A 20,146-nucleotide genomic window follows, 5' to 3' on the forward strand; every position below is an offset into this window, starting at 1 on the left:
GTCGGTGGGCTGAGGGAGCCAGGATGCGCTGTAGGCTCTTGGTGATGGTGGGCATGGTGATGGTGAGGAGCATGGCTCTCGCCTCAAAGCACAGAAATCACTTGGGTTGCGGAAATGGGGAGAAGAAAAATTATCTCAGTGCGGCAGCGGCGCAGCTGGCTTCCCCGCTTTGCACGGTTTGTGGCGCGGTTGCGTTCCACTGCTTCTGCCAGGACTAAATTGTGTGTTTGTGTTGTGTGGTTTTTTTTTTTTCTTTTTTTTTTTTCAGAGGCGGATCCTAGATGGGAGCTTAGGCTTCGCCGCAGGGGTAAGTACAGAAGCATCCTTCTACTCATCGTCTCTGCCTGTGTTCTCCTGCTGGCACCTCTGAAGCCCTACCACGCTTTGTTTGGTTGCCCGCTCACGTTAGCGTTTCTTGGATAATTGCCTGAGGTGCAGGTGGGGCAGGGGAGAGCACGGTGCGGCGCTGGTCACGTCTTGTCATGTCTCAGCGCCTCTTCAGTGAGGGTGGAGGTGGCCCGAGGAGGGTCACGAGGACGTCGAGCTGCCCACGCCGGATTTGGCTCTCTTGAGTTAAGCTCTTCTCATTTCCTTGGGCTTCTGAATCCTTCCTCCTGGAGCACTGGTGCGATGAAGATGGGCAGGAGAGCCCTTGTCCTGGAGGCTAGTGCGCATAGCTTGCTTTGTGCTTCTCGCTCTCCTGCAGAGCCTGGGTGCTTTAAGCCCTTGGGAGAAGGGGGAATAAAGGCACCGCAGCTCTGCATCAAGGGTGCACACTGAATGTGGGCCTTATTGCCTCTTTCTTGAAGGAAGACATGAAACTGTGTGGCTTGAAATTGTCTTGGGGCTTGCGAACGTAGACCATCTCCTGCTGCCCAGCTGCTGGGGTGGTGGGGAGCAGGTGGAGGCTCACTCAGACTCGTTAAATCACGTTTGTTTTCCTTCAGGTGCTAGAACGTGCCTGAGAGGCTGGGGGATGTGCTCTGGGTGGAAGGTGCGTCTTCCCAGGGTGTGAGGCTGGGGTGCAGGGCTCTGCCAGGTCCTGCTCGCTGCATCCCGGCTGTGTAGCTGGCACCCGGAGCGTGGGCGACGCTGCCAGGTTTCGGGGTGAACCACGAGCCCGGCAGCGCGGGCGGTCTGTCCTGCAGCGTGTGGTAACGCCGCTCATGCTGAGGTTGTGCGTGGAGTGGGGCTCCTTCCCCCCTGTGCACCCCCAGACACTGCGGTACCGCTGATCAAGGTGAAATCTGTTTGCAGCTCTGGAGATCACAGGTCTTCTGCAGTTCGCCAAGCCGGTTCCCCCAGCTGCACCAAGCAAGAGCTTGCTGTGGTGGGTGATGTGAAATGCTACAAAGCTCGGTTTGCTCCCTAGCAAGCTTTCCTGGAACGTGCCTGCGACCTGCTAATGATGTGAATAATCCAGCTCGTCTGTTGTAGCGGATTCTCGGGCCATCATTTATAAATGAATCACTTGCGTTAGGAATTGCCCGTTCTGGAGCTTTCCTCTGTGGTTTTGTTTCTGAGCTGTTTGTCTCTGGCAGACGCACCCTCGTCCCTGCAAGCCAAGTCGAAGCCACTTCAGTGGTGTCGGGGAGATGCTGCTGGGGACAGCGTGGGCTGGGCTGTCCCCTCGCTGTGGCATCACTGTCTCCCGAAGTGGCTGGTGCGACTGTACCCTAGGTACTGGGGCACGGCGGGGTGTTTGCCCCGGCTGAGGGCTGGCTCGGGTGCTGCCCCGGCACAGCATGATGCCGTCCTTGCCGTGGCCACTGTGTCGCCCTGCCAGGAGAACTGAGTCATCCCTGCGCGGCAGAGGTGCGGCTCAGCTGGTAAAGCAGAAGTCCTACAAACATTTGCTTTCCCCCCAGCTTCTTTCAATTTGCTGTGCTCGGAGCAGGAAAGGGGAAGTTTTTCTGGGGTTGCTGCAGTGTCTGGAGGCGAATGTCGTCGAGGAGGCTGGTGGTGGCAGGTCCCGCTGGCAGAAGGTGCTGCCACGTAAACCACCCACGACCTGCAATTTTGTGAAAGTTTCTATGTTGTGTTTATGGACCTGAGCTGCCAAAGCTGGTGCTGGTTGGGGTGAGCTGTCTGTGTCACCTAGGGTCACTGCAGCCCTGCCCTGATGCTGCGTGGCCGGGGCCAGCTCTTCCAGAGGAAGATGCCAGAGATTCACAGGTGATTGTGCCACCATTGCTTCTAGGGCCGCTGGGAGCAGGTCCTTGCTCGGTGGTCGAGTCTTTGGGTGGCAGTGATGCAGCAAAAGCAGCAGAGGTTGGAACTTTTATCTTCCTTTTTGCTCGGTTTGCTCTAGATGTGCCCATAGCTCTGCTTTGTGCGTGCAAGGGCTGCGCTCGACCCTGCACCTTGATGCTTCCCCTGTGCAGCTGCCTGGGGCCGAGGAGGGGTTTGCTGGGTGTTACCCCCAGGCAACAGGATCCCCCGGAGTTTTTAGCAGAGTTTTTCTTTTCCCAGCTGCACAGTCATGTAATCACTCCACCAGCAGTGTCTCTATCTCATCCTTACCCAGAAGGGTTTAATAATGTGAGAAGGGTTTTCCTCCCTCTGCAGACAGGGCAAGTGCTAGTGATGTGTGTACTTGGTGGCTTTGCAAAGACTCCATGGAGAAGCTGGAGGGGAAACCACCTCCTGACCTGGCCCTTCAGGACAGCCCTTCGGCAGGAGGGACCGTGGCCCACTCGCGGCTCTGTGCACGCAGGTGGATGTGGGATGGTGGAGGTGGGACGCGATGCTGGAGCTAAGCAGGCTGCAAGCTTGAGGCTGGCTGTGTCCGAGGGGGGAGCAATGGAGGGGGAACCCAGATAGGCTGTGAAATCCTCCTGGCTGGCTGGGACGAGAGGCCGTTCCTGCCTCATCCAGCTTTGTGCTGCAAAACCAGTGTCCGGGGAACCTCAGGAGCAGCGCGGGCTGTCTGTGTTTGAGCAGGCTGGCTTTGCATAGGGGAAAAAGTAGGCTGTGGAGCAGTTGGTTTTGAAACCTATTATTTGTACTGTTTTCTCTCTCTTCCTCCCTGTAAGAACTGTTTCTTCAGACAGCGACGTTGCTCTGATCATGGAATACTTCCCTTGCTCTAAGGGATTTCTGTTTAAAACACCGTGTCTTTGATGTAGATCTCTCACAGATACGGACGGGCTGCTTCTCTGAGCATGGGGATAGAGAGGCAGAACTTAACTTCCTCTATTTCTGCTCTGAAATTGGCTGCTGGGTTTAATTAAACTTCCCTTGTGCTCTGTCAGAGCCAGCAAACCTCCTCCTCCTCCTGCACTGTTGGAGGCAGGTAGTTGCTTCAGATCTTGCTGTTTTGGTGCTTAGCTCAGGATCCCCGATAGTCATCTGGGTTCCAGGGAGTGTGCACGATGCTCTCCGAGACCAGGATCGCTGGTAAAACAGGTTATAATGGTTGGTTCTCTCTCCTGTTGGTAATGATTTGCCTGCTTGTCTTCTGGGAGCTTGTAAAGCAAAATAAAACCAGAATTAACTAAAAACTTCTCTACCATTGCTGAACCAGGAGGAGGACGTGAGACAAGGATGTTCAGGAGACCTTGAGGATGATGGTCTGGGATGCAGAGTGTTAGTTTGGGATCCGGAAAGCCGTGGCTTGGTGCTGCCTTCACCACAGATGTGCCATCTGAGCTGGGGGGAGCCGGTGTAACCTTGGGCACGTGGTCAAATTGCTGCACGCTGGGAGAGCCGCCTGCTTGCGCTGGGAGCATCCGACTGCAAAGGGAAATCCCCTTTTGGCACGGCTCAAGCTGACCACGTCTGATGGCACAAGCGTCCTCTCGGGTGAAGGGGAGCCGTGCGGCTGGTTGCTGCGGCGCGGAGGAGCTCAGCTTCTTCCAGCCCGCTACCTCCACTCGGGTGTCTGAGCATTTAGCATCTCTCTGCCTCAGTTCCCTTTCTGGAAATCACGGATAATAGAGGGTTTGTATGCAAAAGCCTCCGTGTTTCCATGGAGACAAGGCTTCGTTTGCTTGGGCATCTGATATGGAATTGTGGGATCTCTTAAATCTTGATATTCTTAAATAAGACCTTTTTTCCAGATGTCCTCTGTTATCTCGGTGTTACCCTGGAGGTGCTGTGCTCTCAGACATCATAAACACTACGTAAACACTTGTGGTCCTCCTTCCCTGCAGCCTCGCATGGCTATTCCTCTTACTGGGACACGGTTTGATTTCTTCTGTCCCAGATGAAGCAGAAAGTCGTAAAGACCCGCTCTTTAAACTGCACCAGGCACATCTGGTATTGAATATTCCCTTTAAGTGTTGCTTAAAACAACATCAGTAATTTACACGGGTCTACTGAGGCTGGTTCTCGTTGTTGGAGCCTTAATGAAGTCAAGCTAAAAAGTTTGACATGGAAAGTGTCTTGCCAGTCTCTCATCTTCACTTTTCTTTCCCGTCCTGCCAAGGGAATCTCCTTCGCTTGTAAGCGGCTTGGGTTTTCTGATCGACATGCCGTTAATGTGGTGGTTCCCCTTGAAGCTGCCGTTCTTATCTCAATGATCCCGCAGGAGTGCGCCGAGACGTTGCCGCTTTCAGCGGATGAGATGAGAGGGCTTTAATTTTAACGCAGCAGTGTGATACCAGACTCAGGTGTGCAGGGACTCTCCCCCTCGCCCTGGGGTCCAGCAGGGCCAGCTGTGGTTGGGGATGGAGATCATTGTCCTGTTTATTCTGTATTTGCAGAAAAAAAAGCCCCTGTGTGGCTCTGAAGCTGCACGGGCTGAGCTGGGGCGGTGCTGGCTCTGCGGTCCAGGTGGGGAGGAGTGTTGGCACCGCAGCGTTTGGGAGAGCCTGGATCGGGCACCCACATCGAGTCCCTGCCTGGAAGGAGATGCTGGTGCCCGGGGGTTGGCGATGGAGACCCGTCAAGCCCCGGGAGCGGTGCTGGGGCACAGTGTGGTTATCGATCCTGCTGCCTGGCGCATTTTGAGGGTTTCCCATTAGCGCGAGGACACAGACCTGGGTTCAGTCATTCTCCGTGGTGCAAGCCAGTCGGGTTTTGAGCCTGGATTTTGTCTCTAGTTATGCTGATGTATCCCAGGGAAGGGTTTGTGCTCCCTGCAACCTGGGGATGCTTTAGATATGCATCTAATCTCATGCTTTCTGTGTGCGTAAAGCATCTCATGCTTTCTGTGTGCTTTCTCCTCCCCCATCAACTGCAGCTTGTTTTCCCAAGAGCGGGTGGAATTACGGCGTTGTTGCATCTTGGCTCTGGAGCATGAAGTCTCTTTGCAAAAATGTCCAAATCCAGTTTGGCAGGAGGCGTGTGTCCCGGTGCCAGCGAGCCGGCACGCTGTGGGTCCCTGCTCCCCATCTTGGCTGGGCTGAGCAGAGCGGGGCTGGTGCGAGGGAAAGGCTTTGTGCAGAAAATCGTACCCTCTGCTGAAGTGGCTTCGTGTTTTATTGATCTGAGGAGAGCCCAGGCAGGCTTTTTCTCTTTTATTCCTGCCTTTGATGCCAGCCTGCCTGGTGGCATTGGTGGGGTTTGGGTTCCTGTCCCTGCCCGGACAATTACAAAGATTTGAAATAGAAGGCGTTGGGTTTTGGTGGTGGGTTTTTTTTGTTTGTTTGTTTTGTTGTTGTTACTTAAATCAGATCGCTGGCAGAAATTCTCACCCTTTAGTTAGTTCATGAGCATCATCTGGTAAGGGATGCTGCTGAAGCAGAGGGGTAGATGCCAGCTCTGACGCTGAAGGGGGTGGGCAGGAGCTAGCACCCTTGAGCAGGACCTTGGCGGCTCCCAGGCAAGCCCGCGTCCCTAAACCCACACCCGAGTGCAGATTTGGGCTGAGGGGACGTGGTCACTTCTGCTGGCTGCTGCAGGGCAATGACTTCCAGCTCCCCCACCGAGTGGGGTTAAGGGGTTTCTCTGCATAAAAGGGTGGAGGAATAAATCACTTTTCCTTCCCAAACAAGTGAAGGTGGTTGGTGCAGCCCAGCACTTTGCTCCTTCAGCTGGTGAGGCCGGGGCGGCTCTGTCATCGTCTTCCCCCGGAGCCCATGTACAGCGAAGCCGGTGGGAGCTCCGCTGCTGACTTTGGTGATGACGGGATCTGGAGGCTGAGCAGTGTCAGGCCGCTGTTTTCCATGGGGAAATGATATCTTAACATAAGATGACAATATAATTCTGCAAAGCCTTTCCCTGTTGCTTGTGTTTCCATGTTGGGGTGTGTGGTTGTTTTTTAAAGGAGGTGGCATTTGAAATATGAAGTTTGACAGCCATGGTTAAGCCTGACATGACAGCCTGCTTTTTTCTTACTCATAGCGAGCTGAGATTTACACAATCCCGCAGGGACCGGTGTCTACAGCAATAGGCATCTCGTTCCTTCGTTAAAAGTGATTTAAAATGTAATAGTTCATTACGCACTTCTCTTCTGCGGGCGAATGCTCGTGCCGTGAGAGCAAGCTGAGCAGCATCTCTTCTGAGCATCTTGCGAACGGGACTTCGTGGGGTGCTCAGGGGGGCTGCTGGATGGAGAGGTGGGGTCACCTTTCCTCGCAGCATCCCTCCGCTGCCGTCTCCAGGCTTGCTTTGCTCCTTCCTGCTGGATCCTGATCCCGCACTCCTTTCTCTGTTGAAAGCTTCCCTTTCATGGGCTTCCCTGCTTGCAGGCAGGGCTGGGAGAGAGCTCGGAGCATCGCCTTGTCCACCCGGAGGCAACGCGGACCCTGCCCGCCCATGGTGGGGCAGCGGGTGCCACCGCTTCTCTGCCCTTGCTGGTACAGAGTGGTTCCCAAAGCCTAACACAGATCCCAGTGTGATTTTGAAGCCCATCTGTGCTTGTCTCGCTGAGCTGCTTCCTCCCGGTGTGTGATGGGACCGGTCCCCAGAGCTGGTCGCAGCTGAGCTCCTGCGGAGCTGAACGGCTGCGGGGAGAGAAACCAGGGCCAAAGCTGCTGCTGAGGGCATTGCGCTGGGCTGATGACTATTTAATTAACCCAGCCCAGTACGTCAGGCAGCAGAGGAGAGGAAGAGATAAGGTGATAAAATGCATGTTAATACTGTGTTCTTTATAAGCTTATGGAACTGGTGCCTTGCTTGGCTTTCTGTTCTCTATACTGGGTAACGCCCTGAGCAACCAGCTCTGAGCGGGGCTGGATTGGAGATGCCCACAAGTCCCAAATCCTGTTTTTCTATGGTCTTTTGGGTGGCTGTTCCTTCTCTCTCCCTGCTAAGCAGCAAGCAAGGGAAAAAAAAAAAAGCACTCTGCTGCTGGAAAGGTTTATTTTCCTGGTGCAAACCGTGTTGGTGACACACCCCAGTAGGACTTCAGCAGTGCTGGTCTGTGCTGGGAGCAGGCATGTTGCTGTTTGGGATGGGAACTTGTTCTCCTCCCAGACTGGGTGCTCTGGCTCGGGCGCTGGGACAGGAGCAGCCCAAGCGCTGGCCTGTGCAGAAGCAGAGGGGTTGCAAAGCCCTGGTGCTGCAGTTGCCTTGGGCTGGGGTAGCGAGGCAGGGACCTTGGCAGCTAAACCGCAGCGGGCTTAAATCTGCATAGCAAAGCCTTGGTGTGCGCTCAGCTAGCTTGGAGATGGCTCTTTGGCCTCAGGTGTTATCCAATATTTGTTCTTTTTCTGTGTGAGACCAAGGCTGTGTTTCCTTCCTCCCCTGCCTGCTCTGCGGAGAAGCCCAGGGCTGGGTGTGGGATGGATGTGGTTCACCCCGGCTTTGGCAGGAGTGCGGTGGCCGGTGGGGTCATGGACCCACTCCTGTTGCTGCAAAACACCCGAGGGGAGGGTGGTTTTCCTGCTCCTGTGCTGCTGCCATTCCAGTTTGAAAGACTGCCGTGGCTGTGCTAATCCCACAGAAAATCGGCCTGATGAGCTTCCGTCGTTCATTTGCTGCCTTAGACTTTTGAGCCAAGAAAACCACTCTTGGTGAAAATGGGGAAAAACCTCACTTCTCCATCCTTCAGTGATGGGAAGCGGGTTTTGATGGCTCTGCTGGGTTGCAATGGCCACGCAGCTCGTGGGGCTGGGCACAGGGGTTTCCTTAGCTGGAGGGTGGGCTGCTGGCAGAGGTACCAGCGGCGCTGCCGTGCGGCAGCCGGTGTCAGATCCTCGCAGCATTGATCCATATGTGGTTCTCACCACTCCCCTTCTGTCTCCCAGGTCATGCTGGCCGCTTCCTACTGGTCCCTCCTGGCCCCGGCTATCGACATGGCCGAGGAGTCCGGCAGCTTCGGAGCCTTCGCTTTCTTCCCAGTGGCCGTGGGCTTTTCCCTGGGAGCAGCTTTCGTGTACTTCGCCGACCTGCTCATCCCGGCGCTGGTAAGTAGGCATTCCTGGGCCGGGGGGCTTCTGCTCTTCCGTCGGCTCTGCTGTGACAGAAGCCAGATACAGATTGGTTTCCATCGCAGGTTTTAATGAAACCATGTGTTTTCTCTGAGACCCTGGGTGGCTCTGCCAGTGCTGAATGCAGCTTTAGGCTGTCTGTGTTCTTCTTCCTTTTTTTTTTTTTTACGCTTCTGCTTTTGTTCTTTTTACTGGCAACACTGCAAACAGTTCAGGTGTGACCTTCTGTTTCAGCCCAGGGGTTTAATTTGCAAAGCTGCCAACCTTCTAAGCATTTCAAAATTGAATGAACCATCCTATCATCTAAGAGTATTATTAAATAAATAAATTGGAAGCTGTTGGATTTTTACAGCTGAAAACACAAGAATGGCTTAGTCGGGAAAGATCTTTTCAAAAACTTCCAAAGAGCTTTTTAAATTTTTTATTTATTTTAGTGGAAGCGGGGATTATCTGTGGTTACGAGTAAGGAGCGTGAGGCTTTCCATTTGAAGATGAGTATGGCTGGTATCCCCGGTGTCCAGGGGAGCACGCAGCATCAGCCTTCCCCGCTCCCTTGCTTTTTGAGCCTCTCATAACAGGTACGGTCAAACGCATCCTCAGCTATGAAGAAAATTACTCGATATTATGGTGTGTCGCTTCCAGTGCAAATGGATGCATTAGAGTAAAGAACAAATAAATGAAACAACAGCGGCGTCAGACAGCTGAAAGCCTGGCCCCCGCCGCGCTCTCTGCCTGCCGTGTCCTGGCTCTTCCCGGGGCTCCTGAACCCTTTGCAGGATGGGGCCGGGGGTTGCTGCTGGGCAGCCGGAGCCCTTGGAAGCCATTTGCCATCAAACCCTGCTTTTTTTTTTTCTTCTGCTCTCAGTAACCTGAGGTCTCTTGCCTGCGTTGGCCATCGCAGTGATCGCCTGTGTTACAAGGTGCTGGATGGGGCGCGGGATGTATTTGATCAGCTGCCCGAAGCTGATGTTTCCCAACAGGGTAGATAAACAGTTGCACCACAAAACCCGCTTCTTCCTGATGGCTGGCGTTTGTCTCTGCTGCGTTTTGAAATGGGAACACGTGGAGGGGGAAGAACATCGAGGGAGTGAAATTCCTGCGTTGCAAAGAGCAGGGTGGAGCGGTGATGAGGGTGGCCAGCGCGTATGGTGATGAGGCGATGGTCTTGTAGGGAGCAGCGCAATATATATAAAAAAATATAATTATATCGTGCTTTAAATCCATTTCAAATACCGACAGGAGAGGAGCTGTTGCCTCCTCTGGCTCGACGTGGCTGTGCGCACCGTGCGGGAGAGTGTGTGCCACCACACGCTTGTCCCACGGGACTTCTGGTAGCTGGTAACGCTGAGCTCGGGGGTTTACAGCCCGTGGCTAACGCTGCTGCCTGTGTGTTTTGCTTCCTGCAAAAGCAGGTGGCCCTGCGCTGGGGTGTCTCCTCCAGCCGGATAGCAGGCAGGACCCACCTCGTTAGAGTTTGTGCAAATGCAAAACGCTGCTTGTCCTTCCCCCGGATAACTTGGGCAGGGCCAGGAGAGCTGGCGGTGGGTGCGGGGCTCCCGTGCTCCCTGCCCAGAGGCAGCTGTGATGGGGGGCTGGTCAGAGACTCTGCGGTGGGCAGGGGATGGGACTTTTGGGATGCTTTAGGAAGGGGACAGGGTACCCAGAGACTTGGCGAGGTTATGAGGGATGCTGTGGAAGGAGCACAGGTGGAGGTTAAAGCTGAATGTGTTGAAAAGAAAATGAGCAAGTGCCTGGTCAGTCCTGAGCTGCCCTTGGGGCTGTGCTGGCAGGGGAATTTGGCTCAAGATGCACCTCCCTTCACTTTGAGCCCAGACTTCTCAGGAGCCAGTGCTGCTCAGACAAGGGTTAAGCCATTGCACTTCACTTCCAACAAGTCTTGCTTCTTTCTAAATCTGTTAAAATCTCAGGGTTGTTTCCCCCCCACCGCTTAAAGTCAGGCGAGGAAGGGATGCTGGTGAGACCGTGGGGCATGCTGTCCCTGGGAGGGCAGGACGAGGGATCCGTTTTTAGCAGGCTGCTCTTTGCACAGAGAGCTCTCTCTCTGCCTGGCACTCCTCCATAATTGGTTTGCTGGATAGCAACAGGTAGTAAAAGCTTTTAATGACTCCTTATCACCCCAGCCCTGCTCCCCAGGGAGGGAGCAAGGCTTCGCTCCTGCTGCAGCCCCACTGGGAGCTGGGCGGCTCCAGTGGTACCCAAGTGTTTGCTCAACGGCAGAGCTGGGGCCGGCGGGAGGGTTAAACCTCCAAGACAAACTGGTTAATGATGCCGAACAGCTGTAGTCATTAAATTCCTTACAAAAGACAGATCTAATCTATTACATCTTTATCTTTTGCTGTTTCCCCATGTGAAGTCTTTAACGTGTTTGTTCATCATCCTTTCGCTGAGTTTATGGAGGAGGAGATGCTGGCCTGGGAGCGCTCGGCTCGGCTGGTGGAGGACAGTAAATCACAGCGGGGCGTTCGGGTGCGCTTGGAGAGCGAGACCATTGCAGAAACAGACCTCAGGAGCTTTATAAGAAGGCCTCTCCCTGATTTCAGCAACCGTCTGCTTGCATGTTGTGTTCAGCCAAAGCGTCTTTACCAGCTGCGCTGGGTTCGGCGGCTGGGGAGGCAGTTGCAGAGCTGGTTCTGCAGCGGGATGTTGCTATAGTTTCTGGAATATCTTAAATCACTAATGAGTGGCCTGTCTGTCTTCCCTCCCTGGCCCTGGTGATGCTGCAACAGGTTTCTCTCCTTCCTTCACTCTCATTTAACCTTATGACTACTTCTTAAATAAGAACTTGGCTTTCAGCTGATATTTGAGGCAGCTTCTGGATGGAGAGGGGCAGGTGATGGGGGTGTATGAGACACTATTGCCTTTACTAGAAAGGGTTGGGGCTGAGGGTCTTTGATACCAAGACCCGAAGCCTTTGAGGGAGAGTTTACTTAAAAATACCACTCGGCGCAGTAGGTCCCTGATGGCTGAGTAGCTATTTTGGGTCTACTGTAACACATAAGAAAGCTGGAATTAAGTATTATTATTCTTATCCTTCAAATCTGTCTTGCAGCTCTGCTGAGTTGGCTGGGTTTTGTTCAGGGTGTGATGTTTTATTGGGTTTCCATGATGGGTTTCTTGCTCTGGCTTCCCTCTTCCCAGAGGAATCCTGCAAGAGTCCAGAGGACGCATCCAGCCCTGACTCTGGTTTTCAGACAGTCCCTGGCTGCTTTTGCTCCTGAATTTTCACGTGCACGTGTGTTGCCTTTGTCTTTGAGCTGCCGGATCCCCAAGACCTCACCCAGCGGTGCTGCAGGCTGTTGGAGCTCCCACGAGTGTTCCCGTGCCCACGCGGGTGGGCTTTGGGTGGGATGCTGGGTCCGGGAGCAGCAGAGCGCCCGTGTTGAAGCTGTGGCTTCCAGTAGCTCCCTTGCTCATGCCTTTTCCAGATCGCTGCCCTTAAATGATGCTTTGAGCAAGCGGGAATGCACAGATGGGGTACTGGTGGGATTGGGAAGGTGGCATGGGCAGGGAAGAGGAGAAAGCAAGCTGGCCATAGCGGGAGATAATAAACCCCTCGCGGGCTGCACGTCAGCTCGGCCGTACCTGCCTGCCCACGTGCGTACGCGCTTCTATCATCCGCCTTGTTCTTTCCACTCCCCAGCTGCATGATGTCCTCTTGGCTCCACGATCATTATGCTAAATAGGATAATGAGGCTTAATCAGCTTCACCTCCTCTACCTCGAGGCTGCATTTTGCTCAGAAACATCTGTCCGCATACAGAAAGCTGCTCTTTCACTCCCAGCGTGGTGGGTGCAGGTCTGCAGCTGGAGCTGAGCTTGGTCCAGGACCTGGATGGGTGCTGCAGTATGTGGGGGTCTGGGGCAGCCCCGGGGTCTCCCCTGGGAGCACTGATGAGTGCTGAAGGTGGCTTTGGGGGAGGGAGAGGAGGGCAGATGTTGCAGGAGAACCAGGAGTTAATATATAATCGAGGGAGAGAGCTGATGGGCCATTACTCAGTTATAACTAGGAGCCTGCCAATACTTCTCGTGTAAAAGATGATCGGGGACGGGAGGATGGGGAGCCAGGGCTGTAATTCTGTCCTGGAAATACCATCTCAATTGGATGCTTTTTTTTTCTTGTCAGCTAGATACAGGGTTTGTTGTTTTTTTTTTTTGTTTTTTTTTTTTTTTTCCTGTAAATCAATAAAGCCACACGTGATGGGTGGACCATTCCTTAGATTTAAAACAAATAGTAACTAAAGTGCCTTTTAAAAGCCTTTCGCAGGGTTGGTGTGTGCTCTGTGGGTGCCAGCGCTGGCCCCTTGTGCCGCAGGAAGGACCAGCGCGGCCGAAACCCCTTCCTGGGGGTCCGGGGCTTGTGTTTCATACCTGTTTTGAAATATTTTGGGCTGTGATTTGCAGCTGCATAATGGTTTTCATGAGCAGGCTGAGGATCTTCACGTGGGATGGATGAGAGTAGAGCGAGTGCCAATGTGTGTATGTTTGTGGTGGGAGGCTGGATCCCGTTAATCCTCTCAAAACGTAATTGTGTTTTACTCCTGCCCTCTTCTATTTTTGCAAATCAAGGCTTGCAAGCTTTTTTGGAATATCATCTGGGATTGGGCATTTTGTACAGCGAATTTTAGGCTATTTTTGGTGAGCACCCTTGGGAAGGATTTGAGAACTTGATAAACAGATATCCGAGGGATACTTTCTCGTTTAATAATGATGCTGTCTGTTGTTTGGCTCAGAATGTGCCTCGAGGATGTATATTTTGCTTTCTAAATCTGTGCAAGTCATGTATCGGGGGGGAAAAGCTGAGATGAGTGCGTGGATGGTGAAGCGGCAGGAGGGGGAGGAGAAACCATCACACCCACTCAGGCATAGTTGCATCTTACTTAAAATTGCAATTTCTTTCTCAGGGCTAAACCACAGCTGGATTAGATCATGGGAAGCATGTTTTTTTTTTTTTGAGGAGGCACTAGGTAGTGATTGCTAGCACATACCTGGTGTAGCAGGGTAACGAGGCAGGGCAATTGTTAGTGCCATGGGTGCAGTTCGAGGATGTCGATGATCCTCCTGGCTCGGCCCCGGCAGCGTACGTGTTTCCACCCGGCGAAGACAGAAAGCTTTTAATACTGCTTTCTCTTCTGATTTGCACGGAGCTGGATTTGATGGGTTAATTATTTCATGAGGCAGTAAAAATGTGCTGGGTCTTGTCGCTGGTGTTAATTTATAATCGGAATAAAAGTTCCTCTTGTGCAATTTGCTAATTCCTCCGAGACTTGCCCATCACAAGTTCCTATTCTTAATGTGCTTTTTCCTGTTAATCTGTGACTCCTAGAAAGTTAATTAGCTGCACATCCTCATTGCCATAGTAGGTAGAGGCTTTTTCAGTTCGAGCATTCACCAAGGGACATGCCTGTGTGTGGGGCATGTGTATTTTTTGGCTTGTTAAATTTTTTGAGCGTGGGACTGAAACGCTGCCCAGAGCAGCCCGGGGATGCAGGCGCGGTGGCTTGGGTGACATCTCGCCGAGCTCAGCCTGGCAGCTGCATGTCTTGGGTCACATAATCTGGGGAAAATGATCAAATAAAGGGGTTCCAGTGAGGTGGTTTTGGTGGTCTGGAGCGTGCAAAGTGATTCTACTCTTTTTTACATGCAGACTGTGTTCTGTCTCTCCTGATCTGTGCTCCCAGTAGCCCTGCCTGCTGGCTCCTGCTTCCTGCAAAGCCTTCCCGCATCTCGGCATTGCCCTCCCAGAGAGAGCTGCGCTGGCATGGGGATGCCTGGATGCAGAAAGTGGGAACGGGCGGACACGCGAATGCACGATTGCAAAGCTATGTCTGCGCCGTGCTCGTGCTGCCCCGCGCCAGGGGCTTAGCCCCCCTCCAAGCAGGGGCCGTGCAGCCCCCCAGGAGCCAGACAGCCCCGCTGCCATCGCTGCGCTTTCGTACCCCTCGGCCAGGTCGACATTGCACCGAGCCCAGCCGGGATCGGGATTTTGCTTGCGCAGGGGCTGCAGGAGACGAGCCTTTGCCTCGCAGAGCGGGTGAGGATGGACCAGAGGGACTCGGTTGACGTGGGCGTGCATGAGCTGCAGCTTGACTTGTGCATTCCTGGTTTGCTCCGATTTCCTTTGCTTAGGGGAAAATAAATAGCAGCCCTTCTGTTTGTTTTGTTTTGTGGCATTCTGGCCCTTTTCCACTGGCTCTGGAAAGAAGGAAGGATCCAGCTCTGATGACTGAGGAAGGAAAGGAAACCTTTTTTGGGAGCCTCATCAGGGAACGCAGCAAAGCCTTCCATTAAGAAAGGTCCTTCCCTTTCTAGCTCTAAATAAATAGGAGTACCTGGGCATGAGTTTTATTAACTTATCAAATAAACCCAACCCAACTCTTCCCCGAGGCCAGCTGCGGAAGGTTATGGATCTATGTGGGACTGATGCCTGGGACTGGCTCCCCCATGTCCTCTCCCAGGCAGGTGGCAAGGGCAGGATTTCAGACATGATCCCTGGCGCTGACCACAAAGCCCACCCATGGGATCCTCTGAAAGTCCCTTTTAGTGGTCCCACTTCTCTAAGCTGGCACCCAGAAACCCCTAAAGGTTTACTTAAAGTCTGTTTGCCCATGTGATCTGTGGAAAGCCTGCCTGCCTCCCACCCCTTCCCCGCCCACGTGCAGTGGTTTTAGTGATTGAAATCCAGTTGTTGCTAGATAGGGTGAAATTATTTGCAAAAAAAGCACAAAGTTGTAATTATACTAATTTTTAGAAAAGCATTTTGTTTTCGTAATGGAGGTAAAGGGTTATTTACTTCCAGAGTGCAATTTGTCAGCTGCTCTTAATTATAATTCTCTCTCTTATTATGCATTAAGTGTTTCAAAAAAAACCATTACATTTGAAGCCCCGAAGCTAGAGCTAAAGAGCAGAGGTGCTTTGAATCCAAGTCAGGGTTAAATTCCCCTCCCACCCTCATTAGGTGGATGGGGACAGTCGCTGACTGCGCTGACAGCAGATGAAATCCGGAGCGGTCTGACGCCGCTTGCCGCAGCGTGGCTCTGCGGGCTGGCAGCAGGGTTGCACGGGGAGCGAGGAGGTGACAAAAATCCCACTGTAAAAAAGCAAAGACTGAGAAAACCTGGCTTAATTCTTCATTCAATGGGCTCCCGCACTGGGTACACGTTTCTCCGCCATTCCCTTCTCCGTTATGTACCTGTGCCTGTGATAAAGCACCTTTTTCCCCACTGGCTACCTGGAGTGGGTATTACCGACTGATAAGGCTGGTAATGTAACATGGGGCTTTTCTCTCCTCCGTGGCTCAGCCTTTGCTGATTGAATTTCAATTACTGTTTGGGGCCTGGCTCAGAATTGTAAAAGAGGATAAATTTTCTGAAAGGAAGAGCACACGCATACCAGATCTCCTCCGTATCTGCCAGAAGAGTCTGGCTGGCACTGCGGGGAGGGATGCATCGCTGATGGGGGGTTCTGCTGGATCCTGGACAGTGTCTGACCTTTTTGCTGATTGAATTTGAGCACTCTTGTTGTTACGTTAAGCTTTAGTCCTGAAATAAGATGCAAGCAGGCAGCAAGCTCCCAGGGGGGAGAGCAGGGTGTGGGTGCTGACCCACTGCTCGCAGCTGAGTGTGGACCAGAGGAGATGTGGGTGCTCGGAGTGCCCCGGGGTTGCACCCATGCTTCAGGTTGGATGGGCTATGTTGGTGGGAGCCTCCTGGGCTCTAAAAGCTGATGGTGATGCCAGAGAAACTTCAAGCCCCCGTCCTTGCTGCAGTGATGCTCTGCACCCTGCCCGTATCGAGGTGTGCTCAGGGAAAGAGTCTGGAGTCCTCTGCCTCCCTTTCCTGCGACGGCGGCGCGGGTTCATGGTGAAGAGCCTGCTGCCCTGCGGTGGCATCGGCTGTAGGACTCGCTCCCGTAGCATCCACGCTCTTACTCTCAACACGTGAACGAGGCCCTGTTTATCCGCAGGCACGCCGAATGCTATGGATGGTTCCTTGGCTGTGCTTTGATCTTAAAATCTGCCTTTGAATTGGCTCATAGCATAACCCCAAATTAATGCCTCCACTGTGAAAAGTAAACCTGCCATTAAAATGACAGAGAAGCAGCGAGTGAGGTTGCAATTGGTTGGGTGGTGAATGTCAGGGAGAGGAAGGCTGCTTTCATGGAGAGCACGGGAAATATATATGCACAGCTCTGTAACTGCAGCACAATGCTAACTTGCTCTCAGGGTAAACTCTGACTCACCCAGACTGACTTGACATGCTGTCTGCTTGAAAGCGAGCTGTAAAGAGTCAGTTTTGTGCCTCGTGTGTGCACGTGTCCCCAGGGAGGACGGCTCCCCGCTGTCCGTGGGGATGGGTCAGTCGCTGCCTTGCGGGGCTCGGTGACCCCCCTTCGGTGCTCGGTGACCCCCCTTCGGTGCAAACGGCTCCGCGTGGTGCTGGCCGCGCACTGCCTCCCACTTGTAGGTGCCCTGGGTGGCTGCTGGTGAGTGGTGTAAAAAAGACATTTAATCCAATGGAATATTGGATTATATATTGTATTATATTATTAATAGGCTGACAACCCTGCCAGAGAGGGGCACGCCACTGGGGAATTAGGGGGGGAACCAGCTTGTTTGTTCCTTTCTGCTCAGCCTGGCTGAGGCTCCTCTGCTGGCGTTTGGACCCTGTGCGCGTCTCTGCTTTTGCACCCACTCGAAGCTCTGGGCACGTGGCCGTGGGGTGGTGCGTCCCCCGGGGGGTGCGTTTGGGGTGCGCTACGCTCAGGGTGTGAAAATCTTCGTGGTGTCTTCTCCTGTCTCCCCTCATCGCGCCCTCGTTATCAACGAGGTAGTGAAAGTGATGTGACTTTAATCTGGTGTCCGCAGGCTTCAGCGCTAATGCAAACTGAAAAAGTGACTGGATGAGTCTCTCCTTCGAGTTTCAGGCTGTTTGCAGGCTCGGGAAGGCGTCTTGCTGTTGGTTTGCGTTTTGTACATGTTTTTTAAGGCCCGTCAAGACTTTATAGGTGAGGTACATACTACACGTACAAATAAATGCTATGAGGGCTGATTTCAGAGCTTGATTTCTGGGCTTTAGGTTGTCTTGGTTGGAGTCCAGCACCCGAATGAGTTAGCCTTGAAAGCTTAGGACAAGCCCTGCCCCTGGGGCTGGTTGGGGGGGAACCAGCCCATTCCCCAGCTTGAAATTCAGCCGTGCCCCATGGGACAGTCCCAGATTTACTGTCCTGGGCTTCCAAAGGAAGGGAAATTGGTTAGCTTCTCGGTGGTGGTAATCAGGAAGTGCCTTGTCCCTTATTACACCTCTCTTCTGTAATGAATTAACAAATTAATTGCACTAGCTGATGAGAATGAAGGGCCTTTCCTGTGGGTTCGTTGCGCTGTGCTTCAGGAAGGTGTTTCAGGCTGCCCTGGCTCTGCCGCGGCTCCTGCAGACGAGCAGAGGAGTTGGCGTCTCTCGGGCTTTGGTGCTATTTTGGTAATTATGGGATGTGCAAGAAGTGGAGAGGAGAAAAAGAGCAGAAACCATGGCCTTGGGAATGCGCTGGCGCTCGGGGGGATGCGGGGCGAAGGGGCTGCGCCCCAGCAGCGCTGCTTCTCCATCCATCTGCCAGGGATGGGTGCGTGTCTGCATCGCTAATTGCGGGTCGAAAGGAAGTTGTCTTTTAATGTAATGTAATTAGGCAGCACTGGCATGGTGTGGCTCTTCATTTGAGGGGTGATGGATCACTAGCTGAGCCCTGCTGCATCCCGCCAGCCCTCCGAGGAGCCCTCGCCGTCCCCCTTCCAGGGCTCCCGACTTCCCACCCCGCAGCAGCAGCCGCCCGCTTTGTTCGCCCTTTCCCATTAATTCAATCTGCACTGATAGCAAATCATTACCGAGGAGTATATTGTGTAAAAATGAGCTGTTAATTGAAGTTTTGTTTGCTTTTTCTCTCACCCTTGCAAAAAGCCTTGCATAATAAAGGACTGTAAAAATACACGTTGCCACGCTACAAATATACAAGGTGGGAAGGGGGCAGGGAGAGAGGCAAGAGGCGAAGCTGGTCTCCGTTAGGTTTTAATAAGCATGTGGAGAAAAAGCTCTTGTAAATCCCATCTGAGGCTTAAAGGTTTATTGCTAACAATTAAAATCTCATCTTGTAGTGCTGACTCAATGCCACAAACCTCTCTGCCGTGTCCTGCTGAGCAAGCCGCGGGCCTCGGGGTGGTGGTAATGTGTGGGGCAGTCCTGAGGAAAATATCCCTTAGGATCTGGCTGTGAGCTTGGCTGTAACAGGCAAGTTTCCTCCCAGCAAACACCTGGAAGTGTATATGCATCCTAACTGGTTTTGGTGGGCAGCGCTTGTGTGCTCAAAAACTCTGCCTGGAGCAACTGGTCCTTTGAAAAATAAATTTACTGGTTGTGTTTCGAGGTTTTTCCTGGTGGACAGGAGGTTGGTGCCACGAAACCTGTCTCCTGCTGTTGCAGAGGTGGGTTTTGTTTGTTTAACAAGTTGGTTGTTTGGGTTTTTTTTCTAGGTTGCATGACAAAAGCAGTAAAAATATTCCTGTGCTTTTGATTTTGTAATGACAAAGGTTACAAAAACGACCTCCTTTCTACCACGTAAAACATCACTGTTGCAAAACATCACGTTTTGTAATAAACCTGCTGGGTTTCCCGAGGAGCCTGGGAATTGCACGCGTGTGTGTTCCCTCTTCCCGGGCAGCGCTCGCCCCGGCCCCGCGCCATAGGGGCCACCGCCTTCCCAGACCGGGTGCCAGCAACATTCCTGCTGTGTTTGTCCTCCCTCCTAGGAAGGCCAAAGCCCCAGACGTGCCAATGAGAAAAATCTGTACATTTGTTCTTAATATGAACATTGCTTTGGCCAAAAAGATGGATTTGCCTGTGCCTGGCTCCCCTTGGAGCCTCTCGCGTGTCTCTTGGTGGCAGCCGTCGCTCTCCGGGGCTGGTGCTGGCGGTGTGTGCCTGCTCCCTGGCAGCGATGCTCTCGGGGGTCCAGCCGTGCCGCGCCGGCTGGGAGCGAGTACCCCAGCATCCTCTGATCAGTAGGGCTGCGTTTGCCTGCCATGGGCTGCGGGATACATTCGCCTCATTCCTGTTGGAGGATAGATTTGATTTATTTGAGGATTTGGGGTGGGTTTTGATAAATTTGCCTTCCTCCCTGCCTGGGGTTGCCAGGCTTAGTGTTTCTGGGTGTCCTCGGTGCTGGCAGCTCATGAGAGCACTGTGGGTTTTGGCACTGCCAAGGGTCTCCCATTGGCTGCTGTCGGATGAGGCAGCTCCCAGGGGAGCCCCCATGGCCGGGGCTGCTCCGGGGTCACCTCACAGGACACCCCGGCTGTCCCCATGCTCCTGGTGACACAGAAGGGAGGTGATTTATTCCTCCTGCCCCCACTGCTTGTCAGCAGAGGCCGGTGATTAAAGCTGCTGTTTGCAATTTTCAAGAATTATGAGTTATCAAAGTGGCTGATAATTAGCAGTGAATAAAATGTACTTGCAATAATATTACATTAGTTACAGATAAACTGATACCAGCCTTCCTTAATATTCACTTAAGCTTCCCTGTTTGCAGTTATTAGGGGAAGGCTCTGGTGTCGTGTTGCTGCCAGCTGTGCTGCCAGGATGAGAAAGGCTTCCCAGCCTGATGTGATCTGCTCACGAGACACTGCCCGAGTAGATCTGCCATGAAAACGCTGAAATTTTTGTCTATGGATGAACCTTTCCTTCCCAATTCCCGTGGCAGCGCTGCCATAGCTACAAGCCTCCTGCCTGCCTGCCTGCTGCAGGCAGGGCTGCCTGCTGGGCCGGG

At 53.0% G+C, this 20,146-nt stretch overlaps 1 protein-coding gene across 6 annotated transcripts in view; it reads left to right on the top strand.

The window, feature by feature from the left end:
- The window catches only part of SLC39A11 (solute carrier family 39 member 11), a 116,855-nt gene that overhangs the window by 20,765 nt on the left and 75,944 nt on the right, over positions 1-20,146 (top strand). For all 6 annotated transcript variants that reach the window (XM_082326882.1, XM_082326886.1, XM_082326887.1 and 3 more), the window contains exons 3-4: positions 269-307; positions 8,136-8,294. In XM_082326882.1, the coding sequence (XP_082183008.1) occupies positions 269-307; positions 8,136-8,294 (198 nt within the window). The remainder of the gene's footprint in view (positions 1-268; positions 308-8,135; positions 8,295-20,146) is intronic.

Source organism: Platalea leucorodia, assembly GCF_965183815.1.
Source record: "Platalea leucorodia genome assembly, chromosome: 14".
Classification (NCBI taxonomy): domain Eukaryota; kingdom Metazoa; phylum Chordata; class Aves; order Pelecaniformes; family Threskiornithidae; genus Platalea; species Platalea leucorodia.